At 36.8% G+C, this 14,142-nt stretch overlaps 2 protein-coding genes across 2 annotated transcripts; one reads left to right on the top strand and one right to left on the bottom strand.

Annotated features, from left to right (window-relative positions):
- The first annotated feature begins 848 nt into the window (after window positions 1-848).
- On the top strand, window positions 849-3,370 carry LOC140930801 (tyrosine protein-kinase src-1-like). The gene is made up of 2 exons (XM_073380514.1): window positions 849-1,149; window positions 2,513-3,370. The coding sequence occupies exons 1-2, from the start codon at window positions 877-879 to the stop codon at window positions 3,368-3,370; spliced, it is 1,131 nt and encodes a 376-aa protein (XP_073236615.1). The 5' UTR covers window positions 849-876.
- A 10,066-nt stretch (window positions 3,371-13,436) lies between these two features.
- LOC140930824 (uncharacterized) lies at window positions 13,437-14,142 on the bottom strand. The gene has a single exon (XM_073380536.1). It carries the CDS (start codon window positions 14,140-14,142, stop codon window positions 13,486-13,488), a length of 657 nt encoding a protein of 218 aa, XP_073236637.1. The 3' UTR covers window positions 13,437-13,485.

Below are 14,142 nucleotides of genomic sequence, written 5' to 3'. Positions count from 1 at the left end.
TATTATTTTAAAAAAGGGCATGATTTAATTCTCAAGTGTTAATAGTTAATATTTCACAGTTAATGAATGAGGCTGTGTATGTTATGAAGAATTATGGAGATAAAGGAGGGTGTTATCCGTCGAGACTGTATGCCGAGGCGGATAACTCCCTCCGAGATCTCCATAATTCTTCATATGATATGAAAGCCGAATTCAATAATTATTGTTTTATTATTCATTCAAAATAATTCCTAGTTCAAAAACATAGCTAAAACATGCTTACCTTCATTGATCCATCAATGTTCAGTTCAACTTTGATAGTGTGCGTTTAGGTTTGTCCAGCTCCGCAAATATTCTCCAAATATCAGATGTCGCCCTCTGAGTTGTCTTCTTGCTGTTTTTGCCATGTTTTTAACTATTACTTTGCCTAGTTCCAACTGAAGTTATTACTCTGGAAACGGGTGAAGTGGCGGCCATTTTTGTTTTCACAACCAAAACAACTCAACCTTGTCCCCAGGTCTTCTCAGTTAACTGTTCATTAACCTGTAGAAGGCTGCATTTTTGACGTCATTTCCTCGTTAAACACAAAATTCTTCCAAATTTGGTCATCAGTAACTGGTTATGGTGAATTAAACATGTGCTTTTAGCCAATCAGAATAGGGGAAATATTTTGAATGTATAATAATATGTTTTATCTATACATGCGTATTTATTGTTATGATCTGGTGATAATAAATTCAAGCTTTTCAAAAGAAACTGAACGCAGTGATTTATTGTTTCCTTATCTGAATGGGGTTGGGGTTATGGAGATTTCGTGTATCATAAATAGAGTAATTATCTAATTGAGCATCATTGCTGACCCAATTTTACGCGGGAAAAGGCTCAGAAGCGGGAAATATGGACGGGAGTAATAAGCATCGTATAAATATTATGAAGACAAACCAGCCATTTTCTTGGAGAAAGAATACCCCTAACGAAAGAGCAGCAATGCAGAACGAAAGAAGAAAGCGAAAGAGAAAGGTTAGAGCCGCGAACAAAGAAGATAAAAGAAGAAAAGCTTTGTTAGCACTTGAAGATGAGCGAGCGATGACCCTAGCGAAGAATGAAAGATTGCTCCATCTTGCGAGGAAGTACTACGCTAAATGGCATGCCCTACATCTTCGTGAACAGGTAGGAACGTCATTTGATGTAATTTTTCGTAGTCCGTTAAATATCATCTAATGTTTACAGTGAAGGGTTAAGACTTATAAAATCTGCCGCTTCTGCAAATACCTCACAGCTATGTATTCATTACAATGATTTCAATACTAATTGAAGTAGCCAGCAGGTTTAAATACAGTAACCGACTGTAACAACAAGGTACCGCTAATCCCCTCCTTTTGGAAAAGTCTGTGGTATGCTTCCCCAGAAAACTTTGAAATTTCAAAGCCCTAGGACGCGATTTACCGCGTTCTTGTTTATACTAGATCAGGAGCGGATCTAGAGGGGAGGGTGGAATGGGTGCGTCAGCAAAATTAAGCAATTAAAAAATGTAAGGGCTACTTATGTATCGGTCAAATCGAAGCTTGAACATGCCCGCCCCCCCTCCCCGGGCATACCCTGGGCATTTGACACCTTTGCCGTCCCGGGGAGGCGGGAATTTGATGATCAGAGTCTTCCAGGGGGTGGGGAATTTGATCCCCATGCTTTAGGGGTGGGGAATTTGAACTCCACCCTCGATTTCATGTAAAATATTATTTTTGCGTGGCGAGCTATCATGCAGGGTTAGAAGATTTTCGTGGAAAAGATTGTGCCTTTGTGGCCAATTGGTTACGAGGAAAGAGCTTAAACAAGCTTTGTGCCATATTTGAAGTATTTAAATTTTAAAATTTTTAATATTGGATTCAGGCTTTGAATGTATGAATGTATTTTATTGTTGTGTTTACAATGAAATACAATACCTATACCGGCGATTCAATACAACAACATAAAATGAAATAAAATAAAATAAAACGGTCAACTACTTTGACCTACGGCAAGTATGTTAATTAATAAGGTGAGCGACGATGCATGTCAGTGAAATGGTCATGATGTAGTAATCTCAATATGTGGGATCTTTTTGAATAGAACGCTTTGTATGTTGCATGACGAAGAAAAGCTGAGCATTCAGTGACCTTGTAGCGGCGAATTCCGCCGCTTTGCACGAGACTTTTGTTCGTAGTAAATACGCTAACAGTGTTGCTCAGTTTTTGTTATATTTATAAAGATTTTGTTCGACAACTGAAGGCGTTTCCGCCGTCCTTCTGTCATTTTTGTGCCTGTGAAATGTTCCCGGGGTGGGGGCATTTGATCACCTGAATGGACCCTAGTGTGGGGCTTTTGAACGGCATTTTGGCCCCGGTAGGCGGGAATTAGAACAATAATTTTCAAAAAAGTCAAATGCCCGGGGCGTTGCCCGGGGGGGGGGGGGGGGCATGTTGAAGCTTCGATTTGACCGATACATTAGAACCAATCAGATTTCATAATTGGCAAGAATGGTATTAATTTTTTTCAGACTAGCAAAATGGATAAATCAAACACCAAGGGAAATGAGAAACAGGCACATAAAGATGCCTCAGTTTCTGCAGATCAACTGGTGTCACATGTAAAGAGAAGTCATCTCAGTCATGTGAAAGATCCAAGTGGTTCTACTGACCAACCTCTGTTACTGGGATGTGGTGTCTTTGGACGTTGCTATAAAATGTATTACAGAGGGATTTCAGTTGCTGTTAAACAATTTAACACACACCTGTCATCAGAGTCCAGTGTTATCAAAGAAGCATCACTGATGAAACAGTTGGATCACCCATGTTTTCCCTACGTTTATGGTATTTGTGTACAAAGCAAACCTTACCTGTTAATACTTCAGTTTTGCAATGTGGAAGGCAAAGCATACACTCTTCACAGGACTTTACACAGCCGTACCTTGGTTTTAAAAAATCAAGAGTGGTTTGATGTCATTTTGCAACTTCTAGAAGCACTCAAAGTGTTGCACAACTCTGGACTGATTCATCAGGATATAAAAGGTGATAACATCTTGCTTACATACAAGAATACACTGTTTGTGCCAGTAATCATTGATTTTGGAAAGTGCATTAGAAAACAAGAAGCCAGTAGAAAAGTTTTGTCCAAACAAGAACAAGAGACATACAAACAGAAGTACACACATGTTGCCCCTGAAGTTGGTGCAGGAACTCACCCTCCATCTCATGCAAGTGATGTATATGCCCTTGGCCGTCTATTAAGGCAGATTGCAACCAAGATTGGTTGCAAGCCACTTCTCTCCCTTAGTGAATGCAGCTTAAAGAATGACCCAAATGCTAGGCCTTCTTTGGATCACCTCTTGGTCAGTGTCAAGTCTCTGTCATCATGATTAGGTTCTTGATATTAAATAGAGAGGAGAAGTCGTTATGTCAAATTGCTTGATTGCAACAAAGTGAAAAGGTCACTTTAAAAGTGAATTCACACTGTTTCAAACTTATCAATCTTATTCAGTTTCTTTTAATTTGTAAAATCGTGGCCAAATTATTTTCTGGGGTTGAATCCAAAAGGACCATATCTGACTTTAGAAAAAGAAAAAGAAAATTCTTGTGCTGTGTTCACCAACTCCATAAACCAGTGACGTGAAATTAGGAAGTTTCAAGTTGCAGACTTGCAATGATGGATAAGAAATGTACAAAAAAACGTGATGCACGTGCAAAGTTGTTGTTTTGCTAACATAAATAGAGGATATTACACGGTCATGCGGAGATAAGAAATTTCTCTTCAAGTGTTGAACGAGAAGAGAAATTTTGTATCTCCAAGCAGCCATGTAATGTCCTATTTATTATGTAAACACCAATGAAATACCAAACCATTACACTTTGACAGTTTTTTGCTGTGAAAGGCTCGATTTATTATCTAGCCATAGCAAAGGTGATATTTTCACATGTGAAGATAACATGTTATTTTCACCCGTGAAGATATCAAGTTTTCGCAAGAAAGCTCACCTAGTATTTCATTGGTGTTTATATAATAAACTGATTTCTTTTTTGCCGTCGCTGTGGTTAATGCTTAAGCTCCCCACTGTTGTGATCCAGAAATGTTGCTACAATGGTAAAGTGACATCATACTCCTTCTCTCTATTGGTTGTCATATTACCACTAACTAAAACTGTATATCACGCTGTCAAGGACACTGTGGCAGGGCTACAAACCCTTTAAGTCCCAAGAGTCACCCAAAACAGTTTTCCCTTCACAACATCATTACTTCATTAAAGGAAAAGATTATGACAACAACATAAACACCACAAGGAGAAGGGTTTCATCTTTCAACAAATTAATTCTCTCGACTAATGCGTGGAGATTATTAGGGAAATTTTGTATTTGGATATTGGGGCTTAAAGGGTAAAAGTGTTTTAATGATGTTAATATTGTGACCTTTATTTTTTAAAAAATAGCTTTCTAATAAAATTACTGATAAGTTACTGAAGTTTTGCTTTAGGTTGACTGAAAGCCGAGTCCACTCTGTCCGATCTTAGGTTATTTTTCTTCTGTTTTTAAAATGACCTGGCTATGAATTTAAATTTATAATGTGGATTTGACTATTGTATGACATATTTTACTGCACAAGTAAGGATTTCACATTCTGTGGGAGAATTGTTATTTACTTCAGGCTCAATTGAAAGCCAAAACCACTGTTTCTGGTCATACTGCCAGGGTTTCTTTTTTCAAATGACCTCCTTTGCAAGCTTGGAACTACAGAAAAGTGATGGTGAAATATTTACCTTTAATTCGGTTTTCTTTACAGAGTAGGTGGAAGCTTGTAGTTGCCCAGATGTTTTCATCTTTAGGCAGCGCACCGGAAACGGGACAGGACAGATGTTTCATCTGTTAAGTTAGCAGAAGCTTCTCTTGTAAGGCAAATTCAATGATTGGCAGAGGTATTCATTTTTCCAGACTCACTGTGTGATATCATCATGATTAGAAAGGTAAATACCAAAGGCTAAACTCAACATTGTTCAATCACTTAAATTTCACAAGTGTGTGTTCACTGCAGAGTAGGTGGAAGCTTGTAGTTGCCCAGATGTTTTCATCTTCAGGCAGCACACCGGAACGGGACAGGACAGATGTTTCATCTGTTAAGTTAGCCAAAGCAAACTTTGTAGTGAATACAAATAATGGACGACAAGTTTTGGTAATGGACCGTGTTATTTCTGCAGTAAATACCATTCCCTTGTGGGTCATTTGAAAGAGAAGCTCTGGATCCCAAAATACATGATGGAGAGTGGATCTGGTTCTATTGCTTTTAATCACTCCTGAACATCGCTTTACTTATTTAAAATGGCAGTGAAATGAGGTGTCAAAACCTGATGGTGAATCCCTAGTGTATAAGCACTCACAAAGTAGATAACTTTCTTGTATTGGGATCAGTTTTGGTTTGGACTGGGAGACTTCTAACAAAGAATTCAGCATGTTGTGCTCTTATGATTTTCTTTCTTCTTTTAAGATTTAGGCCATGGCCACAGTAGAACTACATGAACACTGTAGTTATTATTTTTTAATAAGTGAGCTAATAAACTCTTCCAATTGGCAGTGTTTTTGCATAAAGGCTCTATGCCAGGTACCACACAGAAAACACACAATAGGTAATGGGCAAAATTCTGGTGGCAGGGAAGTGCTTAAATCTAGGGGTAAGGGGACCAGGAGAGAAGCCCTCCTGGGGGGAGACAAGATTGAGTGGTACCGGGGGTAGCCACCCTGGACAGGAGTCCTGGTAGTCTCTGGGGGTGAGGCCCATATCCCCCAGTCACTAGGAACTAAGGGGAACCAGGAGGGGTGGTCATCCTGGGTGGAGTACAGATCAGGTGTGACCGGGGGTCCACACCCTGGAGTGGAAATTTTTCCAGACCTGTCTCCAAAGGCTAAGCCTTACTGTGGGGTAAAGTGCAGCTAGGGGTTGCACTTCCCTGCCACTACTTTTATTGGGAAGCAAGACAGTAGTTTCACATCCCAGGAACTTAATGAAGGAATAAGACCTAGTCCAGTATAACACCATAATATAAATAATTAATCTTTAACATACATTTAGATGTAGAAAAATAAAATAATGATCTGCTTGAAATACGTTCTGGTCATGCTAAATATATAGTGAACATAATTAATAATCGAAAGAGATAAACAAAGGTTCCAGTCAGAACAAAGGGTGGGTGGGAGGGAAAAAACGCTGTTGTGAATGAACCGAAGCCCTAAGAGAACTGACTGGGAAAGGACAGTGTACGGCAAATAGAGGAGCACATGTGCATGATGAGCATGTGGTAATATGAATGGAACCTTAGTGCAGTCTAGTCAAAGGAGAATGATACATTGTAATCAAACAACTAGTTACTGTCCATTGTTCTTTCTTGTACTTTGAGCTAGTACCTACCATTACTTAGTACAAAAGCTTATTCAAATGTTGAATTTTGTGTGACAAAAGAACAGAGACATGACTGTTGCTAGTACGTCAATAAGTGTGGTTTCATAGGGCATAATTCTCAGGTTTATTAACATCAGTTTATGCTACCATAAACTTGAATTTGTCTTTATTTTTTAGCAATTCGTTGAAATTTAGCAAAACTTCGCTATCTTGCTGACATGCTTTCTACGTTTTGGAAAGAAAAATTGTTTGAATGGCTTACCCAATGTCACTCTTTTTCATTGTAATGCAGCGTTTTTTAAAGAAAATACAAGACAAGACTAATAAACGCCAGTGGAAAAATTTGGCGGTGACATTGCTCAAACCGATTCTTTAAAAAACCGTCAACTAGTCGATCTGTACTCTGATTGACTGTATTTTCTATGACATGGTATAATTGAACTGATGTAAAATAGTGTTAATTCCAAATTATTTTGGAAATAAAGGTTATGCTTTCAGGGGGGATCTTTATCCACCCCATGACTTGTGTTCATTATACACACTTTAGATTACCCTTCTTTCCTTTTTTATTGCCTTCGAAATGCCTCAGTTCATGGTCAAAATTTGTTAAGGGGTTAGTTTTCCTTTAAAGTGGACTGATGCTGTGTCGGTTGCGGAGTGGAAGTTGGAAAATTGTTTAGTCTACTAGCTAGGTTGACATTGTCACCTCAAGAAGATGGCGTTTCGAACGTTCATCCCTCATCAGAACGAATACTATCAGTATACCGAAAGCACTCGCAAATTTGGTTATTTGGAAGTAATGCAAATTTTGTCCAAAAGTAAATATTTGCACATGTTACATGAGTAAAACGCACGCGAAAGTTTTTGGATGTAGTTTGGGTAAACGTTGGAAAACACTGATGCATACATATAGATTTGCAACATGTTTGCTTAGATTTTTTCAGAAAGCAAACACTATTTTTCCACAGAGAGCAAATCTGGAGTAAATGTACACCGGATTTGTTGATTTGCGGAGGTATCAAATACGAAGCAAATGTGAAGTAGATTTCAGGTTTACGTCGTATTTGCACGCAATTTCAACGGAATAAACATCTGTGTTTGCATCATAATTACTTCTGGTGATAATTTTGGTCAAATTTAGAGGGCTAAATTTGCATCATATTTACTTCTGTTGCAAACCTGTTTAAATCCGTTTTTTCGTGCAGTGCAAATAACTAAAGTTAGTCATGGAAACATTGATAAGACAGCCTCTCTAGGGAATTTTACTCAGGCTGAATATGATATCATTGAATCTCCAACTGGATGGTTGGACTGCAGTGTCATACAAGAAGCTCACATTTTACTGAAACAAGTAAATCCCCTGATCAAGGGATTTCAAAGGACTACCCTGGGACCAGTAAGAAACTTTGATGTAGTAACAAGTGAATTTGTGCAAATTCTGCACACAGGTAACCAACATTGGGTCTGCACTAGCTCTGTTGGTTGTTTACCGGGCAGAGTAAACTTGTATGACAGCTTATTCCATGACATCATTGCTAGTGAAGTGGAAGAACAACTGAAAGATCTCATGGCAAACAATTTTACGGGAATGAACATTGTACCTGTCCAGCAACAAGGAAATGGCAGTGATTGTGGTGTGTTCTCTATTGCATTTGCAACCTGTATAGTGTATGGCAGAGACCCGAGTATTGTCACATTTGATGTACCACAGATGCGACCTCATTTGTCTACATGCCTTAAAAGTGGAGTGCTCAGCTCATTTCCCCAGATTTAAAGTAATTATAAACTGTTACTGACACTCGAATTAGCCATGCATTTTACTGTATATACAAGTGTATTTTAATCAAAATGTACAAGAGATACATATAATATTGATATGTATGCTTCATATAAGCTGTTCTAGTTGTAGTCAAAACAAAAGACTATTAATGCGAAGATAAACCTGTTATTAAGGCGAAGTCAGTGATCAAGTGATCACTTTAGATTTTTTTTTTTTTTTTTATTCAAGACATTTATTACTATAATTACAAAGAACTACTTAAAAAGAAGATAATTACAAAGTTCTAAACAACCGCAATAACAGACATACTTACAATTATCTACATTTCACAATTATAAACATTACAGCCACAAAACAGCCGCGCAATTGCCGAATGAGGCTTATTTTACAAAGAATTAATTAATACTTAATTATGTAGATAAAAGAGAGATTAACACTTAATATTTACAGTACGCTCTAAAATAAAAAAAAAACAAAAACATAACCACACATACAAAAAAAAATATACAAAAATACAAAAAAAAAAAAAAGTGTCGAATAAAAGATTACATTTTTAATTACATACTTACGAACTTAATTAAAGGGGAGAAATGTCTTTTGGCCATTTTTCATAAAAGGTTTCTAATTTATTATTCTTAGTGGAAATATATTTTTCAACTTGGTATTTAATTCTTACTTTAAATTTGAAACCTTCGATGTTTGGAAGTACCTGTTTCTTTCTGCAATCCCATAAATACAATTTACCAATTAATATCAGATAATTTAACAAGGGGCATTTTGACATCGTTATTCCAATTATAACCTCTCGTAAACACAACCCGTGAAATTCCTTTGTTATTGTTAAATAATACTGTTCAACATTTTTCCACAACATATTTGAGTGCTGACAGTAAAATAGAAAGTGACATAATGTTTCCTGTTCAGTCTTGCAAAAAGTACATTTGTCATGCTGGAGATATCCAATTTTAAAAAGTTTTGCATTAGTGTAAAGTATTGAATTTAAAACTTTATATTGAAAGGATTTGACGTAAGGCTCCTGTGTTGTCAGGTGGGGAAGGTTGTAAGCAATTTTTAAGTCTTCGTCAGATAAGCCAAAATCATGTTTTAAATTCTTTGCATTACTAGGTAGTTGTGCTTTATTTGATATTATTAAAGAGTAGTAGTCTTTCGTTTTCTTTTCCGCTATGTCAAAAATCTCATTCCCCTTTGTAAAATAAGTATTTTCTGTAAAGGTAGTATACTCTATTGTTTTCAGAATAGAAGGAATTGCATGCCTGAGACCTGTCCATGTAAGAAAATTAGCTTTCTCAATTATGTTATTGATTGCATTAAAGGATTCTATATTGTCGAGATTAAACAAGAGATCTTTAATAATACATATCCCCGAGTCATAATAAGATTTATAAAAGACTGGTTTTCCATCTATTCTTATATCTTTGTTATTCCAAATTATACAGAGCCGTTCTTTGTTAGCTAAAAAGAGATTTCGAAATTCTAACCAACATTCTAAGAGTTCTCTGTAGAAAACCGAGTTGATTGAAAGATCGTTCATTGCATAATTGCATTTAAAAAGTAAAAGACCACCAACACTACGTAGGAGATGAAACAAGTAAAATTTCCTCGTACTTTCATTATCGCTGAAAACACGTTTTAGCCAAGCTAGTCGTACAGCTTTGACCAAGCTTTCAATATCTGTCATTTTTATGCCACCGTCTTCATAACTGTTTATTGAAGAGAGCCTCGTTACTTTATCCTTTCCATTCCATAAAAAGGAGAAAATTATACTATTCACTTGTTTGATGATTTTACCTGGAGGTGAAAGAACCGAAGATATAAAAACTAGTTTGGGAATAAGTAATGATTTGATTATAGTTACTTTACCATAAATGGACAGTCCTCTAGATGACCATATATTTGTCAGCTTCTTTATGCTGTCAACCTTCTCTTGAAAGTTTTTTTCGTAAAGTAATGATTGGTCATATGTAAAAAAGGTTCCTAAAGCTTTTACGGGTTCACTGGGCCATTTAATACCAAACGGTTTTTCATCTTTTCTTTTAAGCGAACCAATCCACATTCCTTCTGTTTTAGAGCTATTTATCTCCAACCCACTGAAGTTCTTAAATACTTCTAGTTCTTGAAATAACGTTTTTGCAGAACTTTCATCAGACAGGATTGCTGTGGTATCGTCTGCGTATTGCAATAGCTTGGCTTCGTAATTTTCTATTTTAATTCCTTTGGTATCAGCATTTTGACGAATGGAGATTGCCAAGCTTTCAACAGCTAAGATAAAGAGGTAAGGGGACAAAGGATCACCCTGCCTCACACCACGTTCTAAAGTAAAATAGTCTGATGCCATTCCATTATTTATTACACAGCTTTGAATATTTGTATAAAACATTTTGACCCAATTTATAAAATTGGGGCCAAAATTAAAAGCCTCAAGGCAACTGAAAAGATAATGCCAGATGCACCTTTTGTCTGATAAATTATCACTTCCTGTTGTTTTCCAAAGTGGAATATTTTGTTTTAATTCTTCCAGATAATTCGGATCTTCGAGAAGAGAGACGTTCATTTTCCAGAAGCCGGGCCCCTTTGAGTTCTGATTGGAGTCGGTTAGATTCAACTCAATTGCTGCATGATCAGTTTTTATAGCGGGAATGATATCGGTTGTATTTACAAAATCCTGTAAGTTGTTTGATATCAGCCAGTAATCTAAACGACAGAAAATTGGTGGAGATTTTTGGCTCCAAGTGTAACTTCTAGATTGCGGATTTTTAATTCTCCAGACGTCGACAAGGTCCAATTCATTTTGTAAACATTCAATATTATCAATAACCATTTTTCTAGGAACCATAACGCCACCTTTCTCATCCAGCTTAGGGTCAAGAGGACAGTTAAAATCCCCTCCAATGATTACATTTTCTTCACAATCTAAGTCTTCTGTCTGTAGCACTCTATGTAGGTTTTTATAAAATTTGCCGCTGACTTTATCTTTGTTTGGCGCATAAATATTAACTAAAATGTACACCTTATCCTGAATGCCTGCCTTCAAAATAATAAATCTTCCCTGGGGATCAACAATGGATTTTTGGATTACACAATTAAAATTATTCCTAATCAATATCGCAACCCCACATGAATTTGGACTGCCATGTGAGAAAAATGCTTTACCACCCCATTCATTTGCCCATTATTTTTCTGAATCCTCTTTTGAATGCGTTTCTTGCAGGAATATTACGTCAGCTTTTCTTTTTCGGCACCAGGTGAACATAGTTCTTCTTTTATGAAAATTACTTATGCCCCTTACGTTCAAAGAAACTAATTTAAATAAATCTACCGTTTCAGTTGTGTTTTATAAAAATGCATATATTGTTTGGGATTAGTACTTTCCAATGTTTAACGAAGCATTCAAAAAGAGTGAGACAAAAGACATTTTCTCCTCCAACTGCGAAAATAATAAAACAAAACAGAACACATAGTACATTTACATATAAACTGATATTAAACAAAATTCTTAACATCTAGTGGACGTAGATTCACTGTTCAGTTTGAAACCGATCATGGAATTAATACATTAATAATTTTTTGCCATTTTACAATAATAGGGAAGGTCTTTAGTTTCCTTTCCTCTGTATATTTGGCCATTGATTATCAATTTATCAAAATTAAAGAAGGCTTTTTGCTTATCCTGCTTGGCCTTTTTAAGCACTGGATAAAGTTTTCTATGAATTTCTTCAATTTCTTTCGGGAAATCATCTGAGAAACCGATGTTGGTTCCTTTTAAGTTCTTATAGAAGGAGCGAACATATTCTTTGTCCTGATAATGACTGAAACGAGCAATAATTGGTTTGGGATAGGACGGAGCTCTTAGACTAGAATTATTAGTGGAGATTCGGTGAACTCGCTCAAAGCGGATATCGTTGACTTTATCCGCCGGGATTTTCAAATTAGCGACGAAGACACTTCTTACCAGCTCTTCAGTATTTTCATCCTCTTCTTCCCCGACATTGAAAATTCTTACATTCTCGCGTCTTGTATAGGCTTCCAACTTGATGTTTCTGCGTCTTAGCGCTTCAATGTCCTCGAACAAGAAGTCAATGTCTTCATTGTTTTCTTTTACTTGTGCAGAAGTTTCTTTCTGACTTTCTTGTAGACTTTCAATTTCTTCCTCGGCAGATTGCAAAGATTGTTTTAAATTCTTTACTTCATCTCTCAGCTTGCGTATTTCATCTTTTAGTAGTGCAATTTCACCACACGCTGTTAAAACTTGATCTAGTTTAGTGTTCATTTCCTCGAGGCGTGCTGACATTACTCCACCGACCCCACATGTTCATCATCTTCATCCGTTTGCGAGCCATTTTCTCTCAGCCTTTTGCTCGGATTCTTGTCCGCTTTGTCCTTCCCCATTTCTGGTTATATCTATTTGTAGGTTTCCATGACAGGTACGTTATTAAAGCGTTTAGAACAGCATATTTGGTGGAGCTCACAAAAACACGTCCTACCTCCACGAGGTGCACTGCGCAAGTCATCACTTTAGATTTATGCATAAACTGTCTTGTTAAGTCAAGTTATCCAAAACAGGTGTAAACAAGACAGACATGGTTTGAATAACCTTTTTACAATTTCTTTTAATCAAAACAAAGTACTATTTTATTTTATCTAATCAAACAAACAATGGTAGAAATTTTGTAGTGGAACTATTTTTGATATTTCTAAAGTGAAACTAATTTATGGCATTGAACTAAAAAAGCAGACAACAACTAGCAAGATAGTAGGTAAGGACGACAATGATAAAAGGACATAAGTAACCAATATATATGTCTACTGAAATATTATATGGTCAACCCACAAAAATTATTCCATTAAATAAAACTTGGTTCTACAAAATGAGAAGGAGCTTGTGATGTGGTCATTGACGCACCTTTTTAATTACCTTCTCTTAAACAAAGCTAGCACTTATTCAAAGTTTCAGTCATTAAAATGAGGTCTACAAGTAACTAGTGGTCAACTAGATTCTCATGGGTTAACTATACTCACTCTAAAAACCGGTACAGAGTGAACCCATACTTGCTATCTTGAATTTTGATTTATAAAACTAGTGGTCCCTCTAAAGTCCACTCCTTATTTACAGTGTGGCCCTCTGTGTACAGCTACCAAAACTCATGGTCCACCTCAAACTGTAGAATGGGAACAATGCATCCCAGTTTTGAAAACTTTTTTCCCCTTCTGAGCATTTATTAACAAATCCCAAAATGGAATGCATTTCTAGAGTTTCACTGGTTGTCTATCTATGAATAATAAATTGTAACAGCCTAGTCAAATGGTATTATTGGGGGACATAAATTAACAAGAGCAGAACAAACCTTAATTACTCGATCAATTACAGGGGTTCCTTCTTCAAAAGATCCATGAGGATTGCTCATGAGAAAATCAGTAGGAAGTGTCCCCTGCAGTATTGTGTATTTGCTACGTAAAAGACCTATGACTCTTTCCACATGGATGCGGACACTGGCAATACCCCTTGTTGTTTCAACGTCAACTGGATCAAGTTGATCCTTGCCTTTCGTAAAAGCTGGAATTACTAGCTTAGCTCCCTTGAAGGCAACACTTTCATGAATAGTGAAGCCACGATCGGCCATCACCATGTCCCCGGGAACCAACTTACTCAATATCCCACAGTTCTCAGTCAAAAACTTGTCTGAAGTTCGACCACCCCATGCCTCAGAAACATAGGAAATGGTACCTTGTGGGGTGATACCAATTAGCACCTTGACAGTGTTGTGGTGCTTGTAGGAACTGAATGTTTGTGCTCTAGCAAGTAAATTAGTGGGTTTTTCAATGAAAATTTCGAAGCAGTCAATTATTACAGTTGTTTTTGTTCCAAAGCTGAACTTGAAGCATTGTGGCATTGTTCTTATAAGACTTTCACGATCAGGCCAGTGTACAAATGGCGATAACCTTATGTCCAT

This window comes from Porites lutea, chromosome 3, assembly GCF_958299795.1.
Source record: "Porites lutea chromosome 3, jaPorLute2.1, whole genome shotgun sequence".
Lineage (NCBI taxonomy): Eukaryota > Metazoa > Cnidaria > Anthozoa > Scleractinia > Poritidae > Porites > Porites lutea.
Note: the sequence above shows the minus strand (reverse complement) of the source record. Positions and strands in the feature narration are given on the sequence as shown.